The sequence below is a fragment of the Mastacembelus armatus genome, chromosome 3 (genome assembly GCF_900324485.2).
Source record: "Mastacembelus armatus chromosome 3, fMasArm1.2, whole genome shotgun sequence".
NCBI classification, from domain to species: domain Eukaryota; kingdom Metazoa; phylum Chordata; class Actinopteri; order Synbranchiformes; family Mastacembelidae; genus Mastacembelus; species Mastacembelus armatus.
The window spans coordinates 23236175-23259968 of record NC_046635.1 but is presented as its reverse complement, the minus strand read 5'-3'; the positions used below and the strand labels follow the sequence as shown (position 1 = coordinate 23259968).

The window sequence follows — 23794 nt, the reverse complement described above, 5'->3', positions numbered from 1 at the left end:
TTTATCCAACAGATGAAAAAGTAACAAAAGGCATATGTAGATTTTCTACATAGCGATTACAGAACAGTCTACTGTCCAAAAAAGGCACTAAATCTTGAAATACAAAAGAACAAAGGGGATTAAAAAATACCAATTTAAACTGACAAAACAAACGTCCTGATGAGGTTTGATATTTTTCATCTTACAGAGAATTAATGAGGTGTTTATTGCCAAAATGAAACAGCAACCATGTCTGAGATTAAAGGAAAAAAAAAAAAAAACCCTATTACATGACTGATAATATGTTTGAACCAGATCTTCCAGTCAGTGGCTGATTACATGAGAACATTAAGACTGGAAAAATCTACATTTAATGCATGAAGGATGAATGTCCTCTTACTGATCTAAGTAAAAACAGCATTTTGGACTATAACTCTTCAAATGCAATTCTACATTTCATGTGTTCACAATATCGAGTTGGCTAGAAGGATAACAGAATATATAATTTACATTCAGTCCTGAGGCATGAACTGAAACCACCACGACACCAGATCTCTGGCGCTTACTCCATTGAGACTGTAGATCTAGACAACCCTGTTAGCAACCTCATCGACCTGCAGCCTAATTCTGTCAACCAAGTGCCAACGCAAGTATCTCAGATCAAAGCAGTATTAAGACAAATATTTACTGGATTATCTATATTGAGGAACAGGAATATCACCAGAGGGTGAGACAATAATGAGAAAGACAAACATGATCAAGAAATGGTCAATCCCAGGAGTGTACAGGTAATGCCTGCTATAAAACAGGATCTGATCTGAATCGTCAGCTGCTTCGTTCCTGTGAAGAACCAATGAAGCATGTTCATCATTTTGACCAAAACCAGCACAAGGCAACAGAGGACTGAAGGCAGATGGTCCAACTGCATTTTAACCAACAAAAAGACAAAACGTGACGCCGTCACTACTGTCAAAAACAAAGTGCACATGAACAGCCTGACACAGCGCTGAAAACCAGAAGACCAAAGGCTTTTCTGTGCCGCAGGGGGAAAGTGGCATTATTGTTTTTATGCATTTTTACTTCAACCTAACTTAAACATTTTGAGGCACAGAAAGTTTTTGAGGTCAAAAACTAAAATAAAATGTAGTCAGGTACAAAAACCAAGACCAATTAACAAGAAGGAACCTTCTACATAGGAAACAACCATAAAGACTGTGAGATTGTGGTCATGAAATCATAATTTATATCAAATAGTTATTTTGGCTTATTTCTATATTAAATTTTGGCCCTGTTAGTGGGTCCTAGGGGTCATGTTAAGATTCACTACAGACTAATTCAATAGTGGGTTTTTTTTCTCAATTTTAGGAAAATATTTCATCTTAACAAGTTGAAATAAGCAGCTGGTGGCACCAATCTTCCAATCGGTAAGTTTAACCTACTGCAGAAGAAACAGGATGAATTAGAATTAGAAAAATCAAAATGATGGGGGAAAAAAAGTATTTTCTATTTGTTCATTTTTGTCAAATGTGTTTCTGTTGCTTTTTTTCTGTCTAAGCATCACACTCTACATAAAACAGGTGGATGAAAACCCACCTACAGACCATGGTCAACAAATAAGGCAGGAAGAGGGCGTGAATGCAAAATAACTATTGTACACAAAACTAAGACCACAGTCTCACTTACACTTTCATTCTTCAGAAGGTCTGTAACAGTTATGTTTGTGTCTTATGGTGGATTTCTGTTCTTTGTTCACATTTTGTTGTTTTCAGTTTGGTTTATGGTTTTCATTTTTTTTCCCTTTTTTTTTGTTGTTGTTTTCAGATGTCTTGGCTTTGTAGTGGCTAAATCAGTTTGCTGCTTCATAGCAACTTCAAAATCCTGAAATAATCTCAAAACAGCATATTGTCTTAAATTAATCCATTCACTTCAGAAAGGCTTCTGCTTAGCAGATTAAAAGGTAAAAAAAAAAAAAAAAACCCTTAGTGGGATAGCCTATTTTGATTTTTGGTGTAAATAATTCAAACTAATCACAGAAAGCTACGTAAGTGATTAATGACGCCTCAGAGTTTTTTAAAAGCTTAAAGCAAAGACACACAGGACAGCTCTGCTGTCTTACACTTAAAGAGACATTCCACCACAAAACATACATTTTTCCAGACATTGAGTCTGAAACAAACACTGAAGAGTTGCGTTAGGATTCCACCACAATGACCAGAAAAATATTTTACAAGGACTTAATGGATTCTGGTGGAAGCACAAGAATGAATGAATCCATCATATTTGGAGTGAAATTTCCATTTACCAGTATTTACTAGTATTTATTGGTTTGAGTTGAGAGCAAATTTCCCTTTTAAAAGGATACTGACATTTCAGCCTCGTCACAGTTTGCCATCACTCTGAACAGTTTAATCTTTGATTCACATTGAAGCAGCTGTGGAGGAACCAGTGGTGTGTAGCTTATACTGTTACTTGGGGGGGGGGGGGGGGGGGGGGGGGCAGTGAGGTATCTGGGTCGAGTTTTTAACTCTGAACTAGTAGCTTTAGCCTTAGCTTAGCTTGTGAAGCACCTGATGATAAACAACAATGAACCAGTTTGAATGAAGCCACTTTGGTGTTGGCTGTTACACAACATCACGTGTTTAGCTTCCTCACATATTAGTACTGATCCACTGACGAATGTAAAGCCATTGTAGAAGTCCCTCCTCATGCACTGATCCTGTGCTAATACACTGCAAAACAAAATAAGGCACTTCAACTTAAAACAAACAGTACATTACATGTGCTGGACAAACTGTGAAATGATTTTGTGTAGTTGAATCAAAGCTGATATATTATAGCTCAGCAATGTGCGAGTGTTTGTGTGTGTGTGTGTGTGTGTGTGTGTGTTAATAGGGATTTGGGTTTTCTGCACCATGCAATCCTGCACTCCAAATGTTTTTACTTTTTAACCAGAGGTAAGTTTTTTTGTTAGTGTCACTTGTTACTGTGTCACACTGAGATGTAAGCAGCTGACTATGCTAATGCAGAAGAGGGGGAAGCTACATTCAATGTGTGACAGATTTTAGAGTCTGTTTATCAGCAGTGATCAGCCACCGAATATAAACACTTAATTTTCAGCATCAAGGGAAAACTCTCATTAGGGATTAAAGCTGCTCTCATCAATTTTTTGGTTTAGCCAATAAATTGTTCCATGCCAAGAACCAAAAAGACCAAATAGAGAATATTGCACCTAAAGATGCCAAATGTCTAGAAATACAATTCTAAGTTAATGCTAATGTTGGGTCTGTGTAATTAGGTGACTTTTTTCAAACACATTAGTCAACTTTAAAACTTTATAATATGTCAATGCTATTTACAGGTTGTTGTGCGACCTCTAGGAAAAATCAAATCATGACGCTAATGTAAGTTACACACAACGTAACCTGTTTTGGAAAAAATAAATACAGTGCATTCTATAGTGGAGTGTATCACAGTAGAGCACAATGTTCCTGATAAACACTATAGTGAAGTATCTACTTCTACAGAGAAGTCGGCAGAAACTGCCTTTTAATAATTCATAGTGGAGATTAGCATAAATGCAAACAGCTGGACTTCAACAATGGCTGTTAGTGGTATAACTATTTCTTGATTTGACTGAATCTTGAATGCTTGGTGCTGTGGTGGCTGTTTAAAAAAAAAAAAAACAATAAAAAAACAAAACAAAAAAAAAAAAAAACTCTCTCAAGGTGAACTATTAGTTTTCTGAGGAAGACAGTTTCCCCAATCAGTTTTCTCTCTGTCACTCATACTGAAAAATGAAATGTTTAAACAGCAAAGACTCTAAGCACCATGGTACTGATCTAATAAAGTGTCATTTAAAATGAAACGACAAGATAAACATGACAGTAAGTGTTTAGAACACATGGCATATCGAGCACAAACACTAAAAAGGAAAAAATTCTCCAATCAGCTTTCAATGATTTGACACATTTGATGCGTCTTTGATTAGCATCTTTCTAATATATAGTTCCAACCCGTGACTACCACACACTCAGAAAATACACTGACTTTAAACTTAATACTTTGGCTAATGCTTCACTCACCTTTCACCAACAAGACTCATACTGATAATTTCTCTTATATGAAGCTAATATATCTATATATTGTAAATAGAAATGGACTAGGGCACATATACCCTTGCATTCTATATAGTATACTGTATATATACGTACGGGAGTATACTTTGTGCACACATATACAATTAGTATATATATATGTATGCACTTTAGATTTTAATCTGCAGTATCTAAACAGTTTTATTACACTGCTGAATCCCACCCGGCTGACTGATCAGTATTGATTATATATTATCTCACAGTGATCATTCATTGCCTCATCACCCATCAGGTAACTTGACATGAATGAATAATACTCAGGCACCTGGACCTCCAGGTTTGTAGTTTTTATACAAATCTGTCAACAGTTTATTACTTTTGACATTTATGTTTTTTATGTTTTGAGTATTTTTGTAATTATGAAATGTATATGACAGAAACAAAGAGGCCATAAGGATCTACACGCAAATCTTAGAACCAACTGAGGATCTAACTGTGAGCTTTGATTTTTACTAATACCACTGAATTCATAGCAGTGAAATTTTTTATCTAGAGGACCATCTAGAGATATAATTTAGAGCCCCCCAAAAAAAGTAGAATGCGTAAAATGAAAAATTTCTGGCACTACTGTACATTTCATTCTAAGATTATTGGGTGGTTAATAGTGGTTGGTATGATATGACAACATATTTATAATGTATTGCATTTCTGCTAATAGATCGCTCTACAAATTACACACTGAACCTTTAAAACAGGTGTTGATGTTTCAAGTTGCTCAAATTCAATAATTTTCTGCAAAAAAGAAAGAAGCTTATTTTGAATTGGGGGATTTCAGCCAACAAATTTCAGAAAAAATAAAAGTATGAACAAAAAAAAATAATTTGCTTTCAAAATAAAATATTTCAGTGCAATATTTTCTGTGGTTGGGCCCATTTACTTTAACAGTAAGTATGGTGATGTATTCATTTCGTAATTAGGTACCTAGCTGTTTAATTATTATGGCCTTTCTTTGTTTCCATATGTTGAGCTTATTTTATCGTGGCAGGGGATGGAGGAGTGGATCTGTTTCTCAATTTTAAAATCATCTTAATCTCAGAAAAATATTATGAACGTACTGTGAACTTGATCTTTTTTTAAACGAAAACTAAGCTTATTCTGCTGTTCTTCTCACTGGAAGGAATCAACAGCAAAGATTAAAAATATAAACTGTGATGAAATGTGCTACATAATTTTAAAACTTAACTAAACCTTTAAATTCACGTATTTAGTTTTTGAGGCTGTTCAGTTGTGATCACAGTGCAAGACCCTGAAACTATTTGAACCCCTTGTCAAATACAGTGTCGTCCTGCTGTGAAAATGCAGTTTTTCATGAAAATCTGCACAATGCATCATGTCCTGTTACTGTCTGTCAGTAGAAGATTTGGAATGCCTTAATAAAACCAAGTCAACAAAGTGGAAATCAACACACATTGCTATATGCATTTTCCATTTCTGTATGTTTTTACTGTTGTAATTAAGTAATTTATCATTTTTCTCTTTCATGTTTGACTTGTTTTATTTACACATTTTAAATCTTCCACAGTCTGCTGAGGAGGACTTTAATAAAAGTACAATATCATTTTCATTGTTATACTAGTAACGCCTGAAAGAGCGTAGCAGAGCAGGTTGGTGGTTGGAGGTAGGGTTGGGAGGTATCTGAGGGTTGGAGTTTACACGACTTTTGGTCTTTTTTCCCCACATATTACATTCCTATAAAATCTGCTTGCATATTAACACACCTGTTCTAATCATCCCTCCGACAACTCCAATATGCACCAGCCCCTTCAGTCATCCTCTAGCGTTTCCGTCTTGATGTCATTACCCATACTGCACCCTTCCCCATCCACCTGATTGGCTAGAGCTTGGTTACTGTGGTCAGCAGCCGTCTTCCCTGAGACGACTGGGTCCTGGGACTCAGACAGTGCGCTGTGAATGCTGGGTTCATCCTGGAGGGAAGGGGAGGGTGGAGACCAGGAGACACCTGTCAATCTTAAACCTTCTGCCTGAGTACCTGCGCCTGTCGCGAGGGAGCGGCCAATCAAAGAAGTGCCTCTCTGTGCAGACAAGCCTCCCCTCCCCAGGGCGGGAAACCAGCTGGGAAGCAGAGTGGGAACCTGAGCAAGGATAAAAAAAACAAAAAAAAACAAAAAGGGGTATAATTAGTGAAAATGTGGATATCAGAATTCAAAGTTTCTCCTGTGAATCTATCATTGTCTTTTATTCTGAGACCAAAACTTTTTGATAAATACAGTGTGTGTAGTCAGGCTGTACCTGGGTCGGAGAGGAGAGATCAGCTCGACTGAAACCAAACTGCCTGCCTGAAGCCCTCTTGTCAAATAAGGACACCTCACAACCCTAAGACAGAGCAGCACAAATTTCATTCAACAAACAGATCATTCTGCTGTAGGGAGACTGTGACATCTGGCTGTTGACTTTACATCTACTTGTGTATAATGTTAGAGAAAATGCTTATCCTATTACTGAATGTCAGTTTAAATATAGGAGATGAACAGGAATAAACAGGTTGCGTAAGCAGGAAACAAAACCAAGTAGATTTTGTAATGTTTCAACCAAGTCTATTTACTGTTCAGGGCACATGTAGTGGTGTGCTATTGTCACTGAGCGCCTCTAACGGAGGCCGTGTGTGTGTGTGTTAAGCAGTGTTCAGGTGTGTTTACCGTCGTGTACCTGGTCGGGGAAGTCGTTGCCATCCACCTCGTCACTGTTGGACTGACCTCCTGGACTCTGAACCTCAATGCCGTGACTCTCTAGGATGGCTGCTTCTTCAAAAACACAAACTTCATCATAGCATATCGACCGCAATCAACAACACACTCAGATGCAAGCGAACGGTCACACTTAGTAAGAACGAAGGAATTCAGACAACATCCTGGTACCAACACAAAGGCCTGAGTGTGTGAAATTCTACAATAGCGTTTGTGATGAGCAGGATTGGTTCTGCGATACACATTCAGTTGGTCGAGATTGAATGCTGAAGAATGAAAGTACTTTGCTGATTTATTTACTGTACATTATAAGTGGATATAAACGTCTTAGGAAATAACATGGTATATATATATGTACCTGCAAAAACATCTACTATCGTTCTCACACTCACACACACACACACACACACAGACGTAGATATTACCAATGTTAGCGCGCCTCTTGATGTCTTTGCGACGATTGGCAAACCAGTTGTAGACCTTCAGAGATGTGACTCTTTCCAAATCAGACAGCTTCTTTCCTGTAACACACACAAACACAGACATCACATCCACAGCTACTGAGCAGCTGCTCTCTGTCTTTACATTCATCTCCCTGTGGTTGGCTCTGACTTATTCAAGCAACTGACAGATAATTAGTTTTGTTTTGTTTTTTTCCCCCTCACACAGGTTAGCTTAAAAATAGAGTCAATGCTGCAATACATTGTATTGCATCTGATATATTTAAGTATTTGTCTTGTAGTGATGCTTTTAGTTATCTTGTGCATTGATTCTGCAAATGTATACAACCACATGTAACTACCACATTAACCAAAAAAGAAAATGTGTATCTATTTACTAGCTTGATTTTGAAAGCATGATCGTATTTCCCTTATGCCCTCAATGTCAAGCATATCATTAATCCTCATTCACACCTCCTCAGTAATTACTGAATAGGATATATTTCATATCCAGTCACATCTACGTAAATACCAATACCAATATTACTATTGTTAGAAAAATGTTTTATTCTTTTTGCTTTTCATTATGATACAACTGTTTACATATAATCCTACACTTAGTTTCCTGTAAGTGTACATTCTGTAATTTCTGAGAACATTGCTGCAGGCAGCTTCTCGCTGTCAGTGCCTGACAACTGGTTGACCCTGTTTAACCCCATTCTGTGTCTGTCAAATGGTTAACCACTGTTTAACCCTATCTTGTGACTTATCTTAATAGATGGTTGACCACTGTTTAACCCTATCTTGTGACTTATTTTGACAGATGGTTGAAACTCCCCTCAAGGATGCCTTTCTTCAAATGCAGAGCCAGTGATCTCTCACTCTGCACTCAGTGTGCTTAGTGACAGTTTACTCCTTATGCAAGAAAAATTGAACTAAACTATTTTTTATTTTTTAAGCACTATGTTGTTAAGGATTTCCCCAGCAACTATGGACTGTGGAACAGTCATTCAGCCCTTGTTTGACCTACCTGGTTTCTGAATGACAGCATTGCAGGCAGTGGCAATCTCCTCTCTCTTCGCCTCATCAGGGTACTGGTTATCAATAAAGTAGCTGCATAGACAAACACACAACACACACATTCTATGTTATTTTTCACAAAGTTAATTAAAAATGACACATCACCTCAATTACTCCTGTTGAATATCAATAATATATAGATAGATTTCCCTCTGACAGCTCACTACCTTCTCCTCCTCACCTTTCCATAACGGCCAGACACTCCTTCCTCCAGGTGAATCGGCTGCCTCGCCGAAGTCGAAAGCCACCGGGGACTGGGCCAAACTGGGGTGGGGCTTGCTGCCAGTCCATCATGTCGTCCAAAGCCAATGGGGCTGCTCGCATGGCCAACGTGGCACCTGAAGACAGAAACACCAGAGAGCATTAAAAATAGCAGATCAGGTCAGCATGTTATCCAGTGGGATGGATTTCACCACATTTGAGCATGTTTCTATTCAATGTTACTCCTTAAAAATATGTCTGGCTTATCATAACAGAATATCACACACTGCACATCATTGTCAAGGTCATGGGGACAACAGTGACCTGTTACATCCTGATGTCAAAATACTTTAGAGCACCGAGCCAATGAACCAAACTCAACTCAAGAGCTTCTTATTAACGCATCATGCAAGTCTTTTTTTTTGTTTGTTTGTTTTTTTTTTTTGAAGTGAAGAGAGAGAACAATTCAAACTAAACTGTACTGATGTTTTTATAATGTACATTCCACCATGCTGGTCTCAAACTAACACTGTGTAGTCATTGTTCAGGAAAACAGTTTGCAGTTTTTTTTATTGCTTTAATGAGAGACAAGATGCTCATAAAAATGCAAATGCATGCAGCTTTCTTTTTCTTTTTAAAGACTTGGTTACAACTTTTATCTACAACTCTCCAAATACCTGGAAGCTAAATTATAACTGAAAAGTAATTCTCATCTTTTTAGCCCAAGATTGCAGGCACAGCTAAGAATAACAATGAGCTGAGGTACAAAATTATTTTTCTGCCCTCGTATATGAGGGAAAAAAGGAGGCGATGATGGTCCAAATCATACATACACTGTCCATAGAAACCATACTTTGACTGATTACCTTGTCTCATCATGTTACAGTAGTAATTGTCCTCTTTTAGTAGAAGTCTAAATGCTACCCACTGTTTATGGGAAAACTTTTTGTGCCTTTTTTTTAAAAACAGGATTTTTCAGTGTAAGAAATCAGGGTTATGCGGGAGATGTGGGCCTGGTGGTGGACAGGGGTGTTACCAGGGTTGGTCTTCTCCAGCTGGTACCAGCGGAAGAAGGCTCGTTTCTTCTGTTCGCTGAGGTCCGATCCCTGCTGAAGGAGCCAGTGGGAGATCCGACTCTGACTGATCCCTGAAGGAAGACGACGAGGAAGAGCAGGAGTGAGGTATGTGTTCTTCTGGTAGTGATTTACTGACCCTGTTTAAAGTACAGATGAAATTGATTCTCACCTGTTACCTGAGCGACCACAGCCTGGGAGATCCGCCTGTTGGCCAGGAAAGACTTAATCTCCTCTTTGATCACAGCACTGTCCCTCCTACAAGCAGAGAGAATCTACTGTTTACACAAAATATAACAAATACCTAGATCCTCAGCAATCTTACTAAAACATGGTGCACAAGACAACCAGATGGCAGTGGTTATTGCCGCTGAATCTGTGAAGGAATTGGAGACCAGATTCTTTTGCTGTAATATTCTGAGCTCTTTTGGTTTGATTTAATCTCGACACACTGTAAAATCAATACCACTCTGATTGCAGCTGTCTGGCTGCAGCCCACAGATGAGAGGCACTGAGGGTCTGTGTATAGGTGTGTATGTGTATATGTGTATATGTGTGTGTGTGTGTGTGAAAGGTTATGTAGGCAGTAATTCTGACATCTTATTCAAATTCACTATGTGCTATAAGCTCCATCAGGCTTTTTATTTTAACACCTGCTCTATGGTGAAATGATCTCCAGCATGTTCCAGATGTGAAGGTAATTACAAATCCTGTCCATTTAATAGAATTTATTTTTAGCCAAAGCCCAAACACAAGGAAGCCAATTCATTTGAAACTGCTGCAACAGAGCTCAGTACAATTCAGCATCAGTGTTCAAAAACCACATTAATCATGTTTATAGCCATGATGTCATTATGAATATTTATTATTCTCATGGTTGTGGCAAACCATATAGAATGTGCTTGTAATATGACAGCTCCGAGTTCTGTCGGTCTTTAATAATGTCAACAACAAGGTTAGGTTGTGTAGTAGGTTAGAGAAACATTGTAAATGCATGTTGCATTGAGTTTGTCAAACAGAACAGAAGTTTATTTACGGTTTCTTTGTCACCCTTTCCTCTTGGTTCATAATGTTACTAATAACTGAGGTTAGCAACAGGTGAGAGTCCCTGAATGTATTTTTCACTTTCATGCTCTTTATCAGAAAATAGGGAAGTTAAGCAGACAAAAAATTCTAGTCTGGTCTTACCTCATTAAGTCCTCCACCTTGTCATCAACATCTATGTCCTCTTCACTGGTTTCAAACCCGTAGCCTGCTGCTGTGACACTGCCACTAACCACACCCAGAGGAAACCGAGGGGGTGACAGCTTCCCATTGGTGACAGCAACTAGACCGTTCTGAGCTACTCCCGTCATGACAACAGGAGAGGTAACTGGAACTGGCAGAGGTGGGGAGGTGGTGCCAAAGTTGTTATTAGGCGACAGTGAGAGTTGGTTGTCAGGGAAACTCGTCTGAGTGGCGGCAGAAGTCATGGAGGAAGAGGCGGCGGCTGTGCTGGAAGAAGACAAGGAAGACGAGGGAGGTATGTAGGAAGGTTTATGTGTAAGCTTGTGTCCATGCTGCCGGTCCAGGTGGTCCAGTGTGTCCAGGGCGTGGAGGACCTCTTTCTGGGTGATCCCCGTCCTCCGGAGCCTCTGGAGGAGGTCGATCTGCTCGATGGTAAAACGAGGCTCTTCACACTGCTGGAACATCCTGCAGGAAAACATAACAACTAACAGCTTAAGAATCAGCTTCAAGAAAAGGAAAAAAAAAATCTAAAGTAAAATCAATTTTAATTTATAATCCAGAAAATGGGGTTTTACACCTTATTGGTTTGGGAACTCATGTTCATACTGGTGTTAATAAGTTAATGTTAATCCTACAGGTCACAGTTTGGTTTGAAATAACATATCAATCACTGAGGGGTAGGAACAAATAAAAGAATTAGTTGTATCATGTTTTCATATGCAGACTAACGATGACAGTGCTATCCAGCATATAATATACAACTAAGTACTGCAAAGTAGTAGTTTTCTGCACTGGCTTAAATGTGGGAATGCACCAGCTTTTAGCTTCCACATGACATCCAGTGCATGTACAGATTGCTTTCTGTAAATCCCTGGTGTGTGGATGCATACTTTGAACCAGCATGAACAATAAAATCTACTACACATGGAAAAGAGGAAATTAAAGAAGACAAATTCACGTGTTCACAGTTGTTTCAGAAGATGGTGGCCATAAATAGTATTTAATATTGCGTCTAATACAATGAAAATCTTGGGAACTATAACTGTAAGGGTTTTATTACATTTGTAACTTTTGATTAGTGACCTTGCTCTTGCCATTGTGTCTTACGTTCCCAAAAAGCACCACCAAAGAGAGAGCAAAACAGAAGTACAGTCATGACAGCAGAGATCAGCAGCTGATATCCAGATATGACATGTATTACTGCATATTAAATAAGACTTTAATTATAGTGGGTGTGTTTCCAAAAACTGTTGGAATAATAGTCAAACTGAACAGAGAAAGAAAGAGAGTAAGTGGTGAAGATAAATGGAAAAATGGGACAACACATCTGGCCTGATGCTTTTCTAATGCTGAGAAGAAAAACAGGCTAGAGCAGAGAATCAAAGTCAGCAGACATGTCAACACTTATAAAGGGAAAGAAGGCGAGGGTGTATCCGTGTGTGTGTGCGTGTGTGTGTGTGTGTGTGTGTGTGTGTGTGTGTGTGTGAGTGTCTTTGGAAGAATGCCAAGGAAAATTTACATCTCAGGCAGACAAGCACCATATTTTCTCCCTCTGCTGCAGAGGATGAGTCATACTGTATAAAGTTTGACTGATACACTGGATCAATACAGGACTGCTAATTTATGGCAAAATGATTATCTTGGCAATTTTGGTTTAATTTCATAATAACAGATTATAAAAATACTGAGTCCTTTTGTTGCACATTAACTGTTTAATTTGAAGTATTTACACCCAGTATCTCTGGTCTGCATGTATTACTGTAATAACAAAACTACAAGACTAGTTTTCCTTTTAGCACAACACAAATTCAAAACATACAGAAAGACAGCATCTGGACCATAGTGGGTTAGGAAAGAAAGTCAAAGTATAGGAAACATTCATTCATTCTTAATCAATATCAGCTTTTAACAATAGGAACATCTTCTAAATATACTTATTTTGGATGTCAGCTGTGACAATTGAGGAAGACAAATATGATGAATGACATGCAGCAAAGTTTCCTGGCCAATCCATGACAGGCACCCCCCAAATAACTTGTAATGTCTGAGCTGGGCTCTAGATGAGTCTTGGCTGCAAACCTCTTCCATTTTTATAATGATGAGGTTTGGTTTTTGCTCTACTTGCAAGACCCATAGTCTATGAGAACCACAACAGGCCTGTGTATATTTAAAAAATATAGAATGATCAAAAAAAACAAAAAAAAAAAACAAGATATATTTAAGTGCAATTTGCAGGTTCAAATAAGACCACACCTCTGTAAAAGTCCACTGAAGCCATGTCTATTTGAAACCCAGCGAAGTGGCCACAAGAAGTGCTGAGTACAAAGGCTTTAACTCTACAGACAGCTGAGCTCTCCCTTAAAGTTTTCTTAACATCTTCAGCAATATGTGTAAGGAGAAAGGTAAACTGTACCTCCAAGCAAAACAGCTGGATTTGTTAAAAGACAGCAGGAATAACACAGACTGGGGTGTGGGGTGCAGGGTGTGTCCACTGATTCTATGGACACATCCCGCATTTGTTAAACTAAGACAGAGCAGTGGAAATTCAAAAACCATAAAGATAAGTCTTTCTTTCTTGTACTCTATGATTGTTTGTCATCCAACCAAAACATTTAATAGTTTTGATCAATTATGAAGCAGAGTTTTTGTGACCCAAAGCTTTAATAAGTGAGGTACTATTTATTTCAGGATGACATTTTACCACTTGTCGTGTGCACATATGTGCTATAGAATAAATAATACAATTCTTGACTAAAGAGTCAGACAGAAACAAACATACAAACAATGTAAACACGAAATTAAAAAAAGAGGTAGATGTGCAAATGCCTCGGGACATGAGGGCACGATCAACGCACTTTGCTACACATTTGACAGCAACAAAGAGCAGAGTGAAAATTTTCAGTACAGCCACATGCCACAAGGCAAAAACATGCATGACATTTAATATCAGCAAACCAGCCTCCTTTTAAAAAGGGACTACGATTGTCAGAAGACACAGAAGCTTTGGATGCACAATGACACGATGTGACCAGAGGCAAACAGAACTTTATCCATCGTAGCACACTGCAGTGTATGATCCCTCCCCAACGACAAAGGGTATCAAGGCAAGAAAAGAGCTTATACGTTTTCAACACTGGCTACCTGCCTTCATTTTCTCTCATATACTGCATATGGGATAATGATCCAGCCCTTTAGTTGGCAGTCACTCAACTTTCTCACAATAGCTATAATACATTAACCATGACTTAGCAGCAGGCATACACACTTTAGTAATGACATAATAATAGTATACTTGGGACAAGGTCACTTTATCAAAGCAGGTCATATTTTATCTTATAGTTATACAGCAGAGAAAGCATCAAGAAAAAAAAAAAGCCAGAACTAGATCAGAAGACATAATAATTAATATTACATGGTGAAATTTCTAAGTGTCAGATTTAGTGGAGTGGCAGCAAACCAGCAGTGTGAGCGATGATGTGAGGCTGGGATGTGTGTATGTAGGGACAGAGGGACCAGAATTCAAGTGGTGCAGGCACTAAGCAGCAACAAGCAGCAGACAAAGTGTGTGTAGGGAGTATGGGCACCCATCAAAACACACATGCATGCACATGCATGCACACACACACACACACACACACACACAGAGGTCACAAACAGTGTAGCTGATACTGTAACAGTCTGACTCACAATGTGCCCTTCAAACTCACACAATCCTGGATTGTCCTGGAGCATGACATTAAAGCCTTGTCCTGAATGTTAAAGATAAACTGTACTTCTATTCCTGAACCCAGTAACCTGCCTAACATCTTAACCACACGTGGCATCAACTGTAAACCTGCCTGCAGATGTGTCAGCTGAGCATACAGACAGAAGTCATTTAAATACAACTCTGGGCAACTCCTCAACTGGCCATGAAATCAAAAATTAAAAAGCAAATAAATATAATACAGATCAGATCAATAATGTGGCCACAGAAATAACTCCGCTGTCCCCAGATGTCACAGTAGACCCGATTCAGTGTTTTCTTTAAATACGGACTTTAATGCCGAATTGCGTTGAAAAAAAAAAGGGCGAATTTATTTTTGCACTGGTCCTCGAAAATAACTATTGTCGCTCGAGTAAATCCCACGATGTTTAATTGATCAGGAAGAACTCCTCCTCAGTTCGGCATATATTTTATAAACCAAAACAATCCTAAGACAACAAATAGGTACAGTTACCTGATGGCTTGCCTGTTGTTCGCCGCAATTATCACATCACTAAAACACACTGTGCACAAAGGTGAAAAAGTTGAGATTGTGTTGGATTAAGCGTTTCGCAGTGATTGCCGTGCACGCCGAATAGGACACTGACTTTTTTTGGCTAAGTGTTGCGAACGTTAACCTCCAAGTAAAACCCCGCAACACAGCCGAAATTTCTAAGGAGTTTTCAGTTATCACCATCCAGAGAAAAGGAAATGCATCGGGCTCCCAGGACCGTTTGCAGACAACAGTAGTTGGAGCTGCAGATCGTAACTTACCTTAATATTCCAGTCTCCGAGCCTCCACAGACGTTTATTTTACCATATATGTGCTGCGGTGGAGGGCCAGGACACACGGGCACTGACAGTTTTCCCAAAATGTCTCCTCTGTTTCTAATTGGGTTTCAATCCGCCGTCAGACAGATTCGCCTTTTGTCCGGCAGACAGGCGCCATGTTGACACACTGACGCAAGGAACGACGGGATTTGTAGTACATAGAACTTACAGTACACAGACTTTTCAGTTTATTAGGTACACCTGGGCACAGATATACACCCATGAATCACATGTTTTTCCATTTATATTTTTATATTCTCAGGAGACTTTTCAACTATTTAGATCCACTGGTTTCACTATGATTAAAGTAATTCATTATTTTATGTTAAAATTAATTTATAATGTAAACATTTAGTTGACTCTTTTAACATATAAACACACCTGCGTACCCACGAGTTCCTCTCACCAAAATTAAAAAAAAAAAAAAAAGTTAAAAAGGCCAACCTGCTGATGTTACTACCACTGGACTGAACACTTGGTTGTGATCCTGTGACAGAAGAGTTACTACATATAACTAATTTTAACTCTTCAGGTGCAAAGTCTTTGCTCAGAATGCCAACGATGTCCCAGGACCAGAAGAAACGCAGGTCCGGCCCTGTCAGTGGAAGCGGTGCTCATTATACAGAGCCCTGCTGGTTTGACTGAAGCTGCCTAGTCAGTGACTAATGTACACTTGGGAGAGCACGCTGTGGGTCCTGACAGTCAAGGCTTAAAACCGCTGCACCCATGCAATATGTGCTGGTGCATGTCACAGAACATGGTCTTTGCAGACAATGTACACACTTTTTAGGTTTGAAATTTATTAAGGCCAATTACCACCCTGGATGACATTCACACTTCATGCAGATATTCATTAACTAACACTGTTGAAGTACTATATTTAGAGCAAATAAACATCTTGGAATTTGATTTGAAAGGGATCACCTGGGTTAAACTGTCATTTTAAGTTAACTCAGGTGAACCAAGATGTGACCCCAGGAAAATATAAATTAAAAATTCACTGAAACACCACTAATGTAAAGACTTATAGTACATTGTTTTTCTATGTTGTGGTACCTTGCTGTACAGGCCTGATGTGAACAAATTTAATTAATCTCAGTGGAATCCTATTCTCAATAAGATTAAATCAATTTGGATAATCGAATCCTAGGAGGCATGTCCTTTCACATTCAAAACCTGGCGCAATGTCAGTAGATAACATTACAACTGAACGATGTAAATATATTTTATTTACTGATAGAAAACGTGGTTCTACAGTACAGTATAAAATATAAAAAATGAATCTTATGGAAAACTCACACTTAGAAACAGTACAGACAGCAGTTTTGAAGTATTAGAGGTACAGGGTATTTATTCAGGAGGGAACCCAGATGTTACCATGTGTGTCAGGAGCCTGGCTATACGAAATGTTCCAGATCCAAGGCCGATCTGAAAACACAGACAGGGGTCAGTAAATTAAAAAGACATTTTGTTTAACTATTAAAACCTAGAGTGTCTGCCACTATGAGCTCAGCCAATAGTTTAAATGTGTTGTCTTTTACCTCTTTACATCCTCAGAAGCTGCAGTTTAAAGCACATCTGTGATTTCAGTATAAACTCATTTGCTTAATGTTCCAGCATTCAACTAAATTTCTATTGATGGAACTGTAAATGCAGTTTAAACTAAATGTGCTGTGCTCAAGGTTTAACCATACACAGTATATCAAACAGATGGAACGAGGTCTGACATCACCCGTGATTTTGCACTGGAGCTGGGTTGAAGCCCAGAGCTGCAGTTTGCACATGGGGCAGCCTGGGTTTAACTGACCACAGTATTCAGTTGGATTCTGAAGTTGAACTTGGCAGACTGGGAAAACAATTTTCTACTTTACCCTTACCACAAAACATTAGGACAAATAGCATTTTTACAGACTGTGTGGTATTCTGACCCATAAACTGCAGTTAGGATGCAGTCAAATGAAAAATGAGAGAGTACCAGAGACATTGAACAATCCAGTCAATACAGATACATACAGCAGATTTCATACACATATGTAAATGAAAAAACATATTCCTGTACCTTTTGCAGAGTAGCATGTAGGGGGAAGGTCAAAGGGCACAGGGAAACCGAGAGACGAGGAGGAGACAGGGAATGGATTTTTGTGAACAGGGAAGGTCTTCATGTTCTAGAAAGACAACCATCAGGCCACATAAACACATAGACTTCTATACCATTTGGAGTTCTGTTATTCAAAACATATAATTCTTTTTCTCTGCTTTGTCATTCATATGTTTTCACTATGGAATTGCTCAGAGGTGTGTCCTAGATGACTTTTTTTTTTTTTTTTTTTACTGTGCACGCCAATCAAGACACGTTTAAACTCAAGTTCACACTGCAGGCATTGTCCCTCCAACAGTCAGACATATTAGCATAGAGCTACTGTTTGTCCATATGTGGTGTTCTTACAAAGGTAGAAGGCACGTAGAGGACTCCCAGCTCATATGAACGAACCATCATCTGAGTGTTGTTCTTCTCAAGTGCACCCCATGCTGCCTTGGACAGGTTGGCACTAAAATCACACAAACTCGTTTTAGTACTGCTGTGTGTACATAAGGACACGATCAGATTTTTAGTCTTTTGTGTTTCATTATCTTCCCTTGCATGATCACCTCTCCACTCCTCATATTGACAGACTCTGCCTCAGTCTAAATGGCAGCTCTTAATCAGCACAAGAGGTATGAGCTCTGGTACACAGTTACAATTATTTTATTTCACATTTAATGTACAGACACGTAAAGTCTGATAAACAAATAAATGTAGAACTGTCCAAATGCTTTTGCCTATTACTGGGAATTTAGTGGACACTAATGAAAATAAATCTGATCTTAAAGATTATAAAATGAATGTCTGCTTTTGGGAAAAATATGAATGGTTCTTTTAATAGCAACAACACCACTTTCAGCAATAAGTAATATTAAAAAAAACCCACTATAAATAACATATACAGACAGAGACGAAATAAGTTCAGGTAATTAAAAAATAAATAAATAAAGCCAGCACATTCACCTGGTAACAAGGAACCAGGCAAGCTCAGTGAAATCTGGTGACACCCTCATATACGTCTTGATGTGTGGCATGGCGTGACTTCTTCCTGTTGTATCTGCCTTCCAACGGCTACACACACACACACGCACACACACACACACATTTGTATGTATGAGACCTTGCAGTTTGTGTTGAAGTTGTCTGACAGGATCCAGAGTAACCTACCGATGATGAATACACTAGGATTGAATTCTGAGCAGTAAGAGTAGTGAACATACTGAAAGTAGGAGTGAAGCCAGAGCTGCTTCTGTGCTGTCTGGATGCTGTAGGGAAGAGAGCCTCCCGCTGGAGAACAAAAAATGTCAGATGTGACAACCAAACAGATAACAGGCACCAAATAGTAAGTAGAGTTTTGATAAATATTTTAAAAGTGATCATCATATATATGCAAAAAAAAAAAAAAAAAAAACATCACTCACCTGGATAGCCTTCTAAACTAGTCCTCACATCTTCTACTGATGGATACAGCTGTAATATGTCAAGCCATTAGCAACTTACTTTAGAAATTCAGTTGTCTCTAATCCTAAATTCTGAAACTGGATATATGTCAGCATATGTCGGCATTAACCAAAAAACTAAGAGATCAGTGTCTTTGTACTATTTTTGTTGAGATTCATGTGGAGGAACATACCAGGTGCATGGGGGGTTCTGGGCGAACAGAGGATTTTCCCAGTGTGGTCAGGGTGCGCTGAAATTCTCCTGCCAACCATTTGGTCTTATCCAGTCCCATGGAGCCAATGCTGGAGAATTGGCCAATCACAGGCCACCTTTCCTCGCCAGGAATAGGCTCAGTGTGGTCATACAACAGCTAGAAGGATAAGAAGAGACAAAGGAGATGAACAAATAACAGTTAAAAACTACATAAAAAGTTCTGTGTTGATGTCTGCCTGTCCATCTCTCTTTTGTGAAAATATTACACAAAACTATAATAACATAATGAAACGTCTGGTAGTTATTGACTTTTCTGTTTTGGATAACTGCTTAGTGGCAGGTTTGGCAAGGGTGTAGTGGGGCCTGAGGGAACCAGAAGAGGGAAAACAAAAAAAAAAAAGCAAGCCTTTACCTTCCTCAGCCTCAGGTGGCCCCAGCGCTCCATATCTGAACCAACATATCTGCCTGGGGTCGAGCCGATCAAATATACCCTGATAAGAGAATAAAATTAGGGAAACCTGTAATCCTGATGCTTACATTCATGAAGTAATACACAACCATCATTTAATTACAAACTGGTATAGATGATAGTGTTGGGGGGGTCTAAAAGTCACAGTTATAGCTCATTCAATCTCAAGACTTTAGTATAAGGTTTGTGTTACATCTGTATCTATGCACACATATGTCAGTATGTTTACCTGGTTTCTGACAAGTCGTGTTCTTTGATTCGTTGGATCCACTCCTCAAGTTCAGGTGCGCGGTATGAGGCCAGGTATTCTAGCAGGTCCCTCTTAAAGAAGGTGGGCGACTCACCTGCGCTTGCACTACTGCCCTTTGGTAACCGTGGGAACAGAGGGCTCATCCACATTCTGGTTTGGAAATAACAGATCCAGGGGCATTTCCATAAGCAAAATTCAATGTGCAACAAATATGAAACAGTTTTCTTTCACAACTTAGACTGTCCTTCACTTTGTTAAATAAATGTTCAAAGAAACTACAACAGGCAGACTCACCCCTGTGTTTTCTGATACCAGTCAGCTCTGATGAGATTGGAGGTCAGAATGATGACTCTGAAGCCTTCCTCATACCACAGCAACATCATCTTCCTGCAGAGAGACAAATGCCAATTATATGCTTTCTATTTTAAACAAAGCTTTTTTGCTTCTAAAATGTGGAATACCGATGCATCTGCATATAAAAAACAGATCAATGTTTAATAATTTCATTCAGAATGCACAGGAGTTTATTACTACAGTACAAATATATCTGATTCATAGCACATGTTGATTTGTCATAGCAGGAAAATCTCAGTAAAATTAATGTTGGCTAAATCCCAATAAACCAGTGTGAGGAAGCACACAAAACCAAGGAAACAGAACTGGTAGATCTACATGTAATGTACTTGTTGTCAATGTTATTTAAATTACACATCTGCTCTCGCTGATACGAGTCAAAATGTCTGCTGTATAAATGGCAACAGAAACACTTACGTGTGGTGAGTTCCAAAAGCAATGTCCAGCTTGGCCTGTCAAAGAAAATCTCACACATTAATCTAGTTAGGAACAGGTTTCAGTAACAGCCATTTCTCAGTATCACTACTGAACTCAATTACATTATAATAACTGGGGGTTCTATTATTTTGTCCAACCCATTCAAATCAGTGAGGGCAGGCCAAATACTACTACACACCTGTTTATATGGTGCAGTGCAGTTCAACAGCAAGTCAAACAGAAAATGATCACACAGGACATATTTCAGGGGTGTTGTACTATTTGCTGGGTGTTCCTAATAAACTGACAACAGAGTTTGTATTTCATTATCCAAATCACACTGAGTAAATGTGTACCTGGCAAAATCGCACATGTGGAAAGGGCTGTGCTTGCTGGACCAGCCGGGCCTTGGCCTCCCTCTTGTCTCCATGAACAATGAGAACTGGGCGATCCCTGGAAACACAACCCAAAATATTTATTATAGCAATTCTTCACTAAAACACATTTTCTACTTGAACTAAATAAGTGCAGTGTATAATTGAGTCACTCGTCTTTAAATAAACGTATAAACTAATTCATGGCTAGCACCAGAATTTCACACTACACTAACTTGCACTTCAATCTTGCTAGAGACTTTTCTTTCTCCAATCTATGAGGAAAAATCACATGTAGCACATCAACATATTATACAAGTCATAATACACTACAGAATGCAGATCCACTCTAATCAGAAAAATGAGTATGTTTGTGATCATGTGACTGTAGGTAAGAAGAAGCAGAGCTTACCTAAACTCTGATGGATACTGCTTCACCATCCATTCAATATCAAAGCAGTAGTTAAACTAGAAAGAAAGAAAGATTTTAATGGCTGAAGGTCCCTCCAAACATAATAAAAAACACAACATAAAATTGTTTTTGTAGATTACATACCTGAACAGATTCTTTCAGAGTTCCAAATAAGGGGGACAGGATGTCTAGATTAACAGACACAAATAATATGTACACAACAATGATGATAAATGCTGACTTTACTCCTCTGATTTCAAATAGTGCGGATCAGCAGTAGGAAAAAAAATCCACAGTCATGGGGAACTAAAATCAATGTATTAACATCTTTATTCTACTAGACAGTGTCTAGGGGTCACTCTGCACCCCTATAATAATATCAGAAACACCAGGGTACTGGGATTAGACTCAGAGGCTTTTTTAAAATATACTCAAACTAGTAACCTCCTTAGCCAGTGGCTTAAAATGATCATTTGTGGGTTTTTTGTTTTTTTTTACCATGAAATGTCAAATTCCACCAAATTAGAAATAGACCCTTCTCACCTTTGATGTGCAGAGCTCCACTGTTATATTTCCTATCCAGCCCTGTCACTTTGTTGAGGTAAAACCTGTAGGTGTCGTTAAGACAAGGAATGCTGGACTCAAAAAAGTCCTCTGGTTCATCAATATAGTACAGTCTGCCATGGGGACTGGGAGGACGCTTGATTTCCACCTTCAGTTTTTTAGTTTTAGGGCTAGAAGGCGCCCTGTTTGGTAAGTTACTGAGACTATTCGCCTTTACTTCTCCATCGTCGTCGTCAGTGTCTGACAGAGCCCAGCCGGAACTGTCTGACACCTCTTTCTTCCGCTTCCCAGCCAACGAAGGACTACTTTGATACTTCACTGGATTTAACTGGCTCACTGCAGCTGCTTGTCTGGCCTCAGACACAGTGACTAGTGAGGACACTCGGGTTTTATCTGGTTCAGGTTTCACCTCCACAGTAGCTGATACTGGTTCCAGTTTGAGGCTGAAGGGAGAGGCAGACCCCTGGCCCCCTGTGGTTTTGGCAGGTCGGTGAGGCTTATTAGTTTTAGTCCCAGAAGGAGGAAGATCCTCATCATCGTCATCACTGCTGGAGATGGTCCACTTGCCGTGTTGACTGCCCTGAGACATACCTGACCAGAAATACAGAGGATTCAAATGTCAGCTGAACAGCAGGAACCTGCTAAAGATAGATTTTATTTTTAATGCTAAATGCTTTGTCTTTGACTAAAATGACAAAGTATATAAAATCATAGAAGACAAACGGTTAGGTGCCAAACACAGAAACAGGCGGAAAGCATACAGATGTGCAGAAAATAAAGAGGGTTGGCACAAAATGTTCAAACGCTATGAAGAGAAAACCCTCACAGCTGCATTAGTTTATTTAAGATGAAGAAACAACAGACACGCAGCGCCAGTACAAGCTCAACAAATCGTGCAGGTTGTGCAGGGAGCGACAACTAGAAGTGATAAGATAAGAGGAGCTTAAATAATGAACTGGTCCAGCGCACTATGCGTTTTACCGAGTCAGAAACGTGAGCCGCAGCCAAGTTAACGATACTGGAAACACACAGACTCCTATCGCTGTACAAACCTCATAACAAACCACAGTGGAACAGGTGCACTGGAAATACGAGTCCGGGTCGAAGCTTTGCCCTTTTTATAGTTCCGCTGCTACGTCGTTGGGATTAAAAAAACAAAACAAAAACAATAAAAAATAGAACAATAAAAAAAAAAACAGAACAATAAAAAACGTAAAGTTCATGTGAAAATACTCTGTTACAAATAAAAGTCAACATTCAAAATTTTACATTCGAACAAAGCAGCCAAATATACTTGCTGTACCAAGTAGCTCATCAATAGTACGTCAACATTAATGTACACTGTTATATTATTGGACTATAATTCATCACTTTAATGTTATAGCTGGAAAACACGGAGCTAATTTGAATAACCTGGTGTGTTTACAGTTGGAAGGACTTATACTGCTGGCTGGCGTGTGCATTGTCCACTGGAGACCAAAAACGTCGTATGATTATACTTTATTTTGTTTTATTAACGAAATAAGGGCTGAGTTTCTCACTCTGCTTTCTTTGCTTTCATCCCATACCTGTCAACCCTCCCGTTTTCCCAGGATTCTCCCGTATTTTACCATTTTACCCGATTGTCACCCGTTTACATATTTTCCCTTTTCTCAAGTATTTTTAATCTTTCTATAAAAAAATCTCACTGGCTGTAATTGATATGTTTGCTACATTTGCCACCGGTAAAGCAGGTGCCATTATACAGAACATTAGCTGGCACTAGCATTTTCAGCAATGTTGA

The 23794-nt window shown here is 38.9% G+C and overlaps 2 protein-coding genes across 5 annotated transcripts; both read right to left on the bottom strand.

Moving 5' to 3' along the window:
- Nucleotides 1-2458: 2458 nt before the first annotated feature.
- LOC113122516 (homeobox-containing protein 1-like) lies at nt 2459-15548 on the bottom strand. 3 transcript variants are annotated; one of them, XM_026293929.1, is made up of 10 exons: nt 15379-15548; nt 10821-11324; nt 9805-9890; nt 9596-9706; nt 8540-8696; nt 8309-8391; nt 7264-7359; nt 6801-6895; nt 6384-6467; nt 2459-6226 (listed from the first exon to the last, which is right to left on the bottom strand). In XM_026293929.1, the coding sequence occupies exons 2-10, from the start codon at nt 11321-11323 to the stop codon at nt 5897-5899; spliced, it is 1545 nt and encodes a 514-aa protein (XP_026149714.1). In that variant the 5' UTR covers nt 11324; nt 15379-15548; the 3' UTR covers nt 2459-5896. The 3 variants fall into 3 exon arrangements, with proteins under 3 accessions (XP_026149714.1, XP_026149715.1, XP_026149716.1); XM_026293930.1 differs by having other exon boundaries at nt 6801-6892; XM_026293931.1 differs by having other exon boundaries at nt 6801-6889.
- Nucleotides 15549-16642: 1094 nt separating this feature from the next.
- Nucleotides 16643-23104, bottom strand: tdp1 (tyrosyl-DNA phosphodiesterase 1). 2 transcript variants are annotated; one of them, XM_026294486.1, is made up of 16 exons: nt 23064-23104; nt 21991-22602; nt 21592-21635; nt 21448-21503; nt 21018-21114; nt 20662-20696; nt 20185-20277; nt 19870-20040; nt 19584-19662; nt 19152-19328; nt 18940-18988; nt 18739-18805; nt 18482-18589; nt 17882-17984; nt 17495-17600; nt 16643-16863 (listed from the first exon to the last, which is right to left on the bottom strand). In XM_026294486.1, exons 2-16 carry the CDS (start codon nt 22598-22600, stop codon nt 16790-16792), a joined length of 1869 nt encoding a protein of 622 aa, XP_026150271.1. In that variant the 5' UTR covers nt 22601-22602; nt 23064-23104; the 3' UTR covers nt 16643-16789. The 2 variants fall into 2 exon arrangements, with proteins under 2 accessions (XP_026150271.1, XP_026150270.1); XM_026294485.1 differs by having other exon boundaries at nt 22993-23086.
- Between the last annotated feature and the right edge of the window lie 690 nt (nt 23105-23794).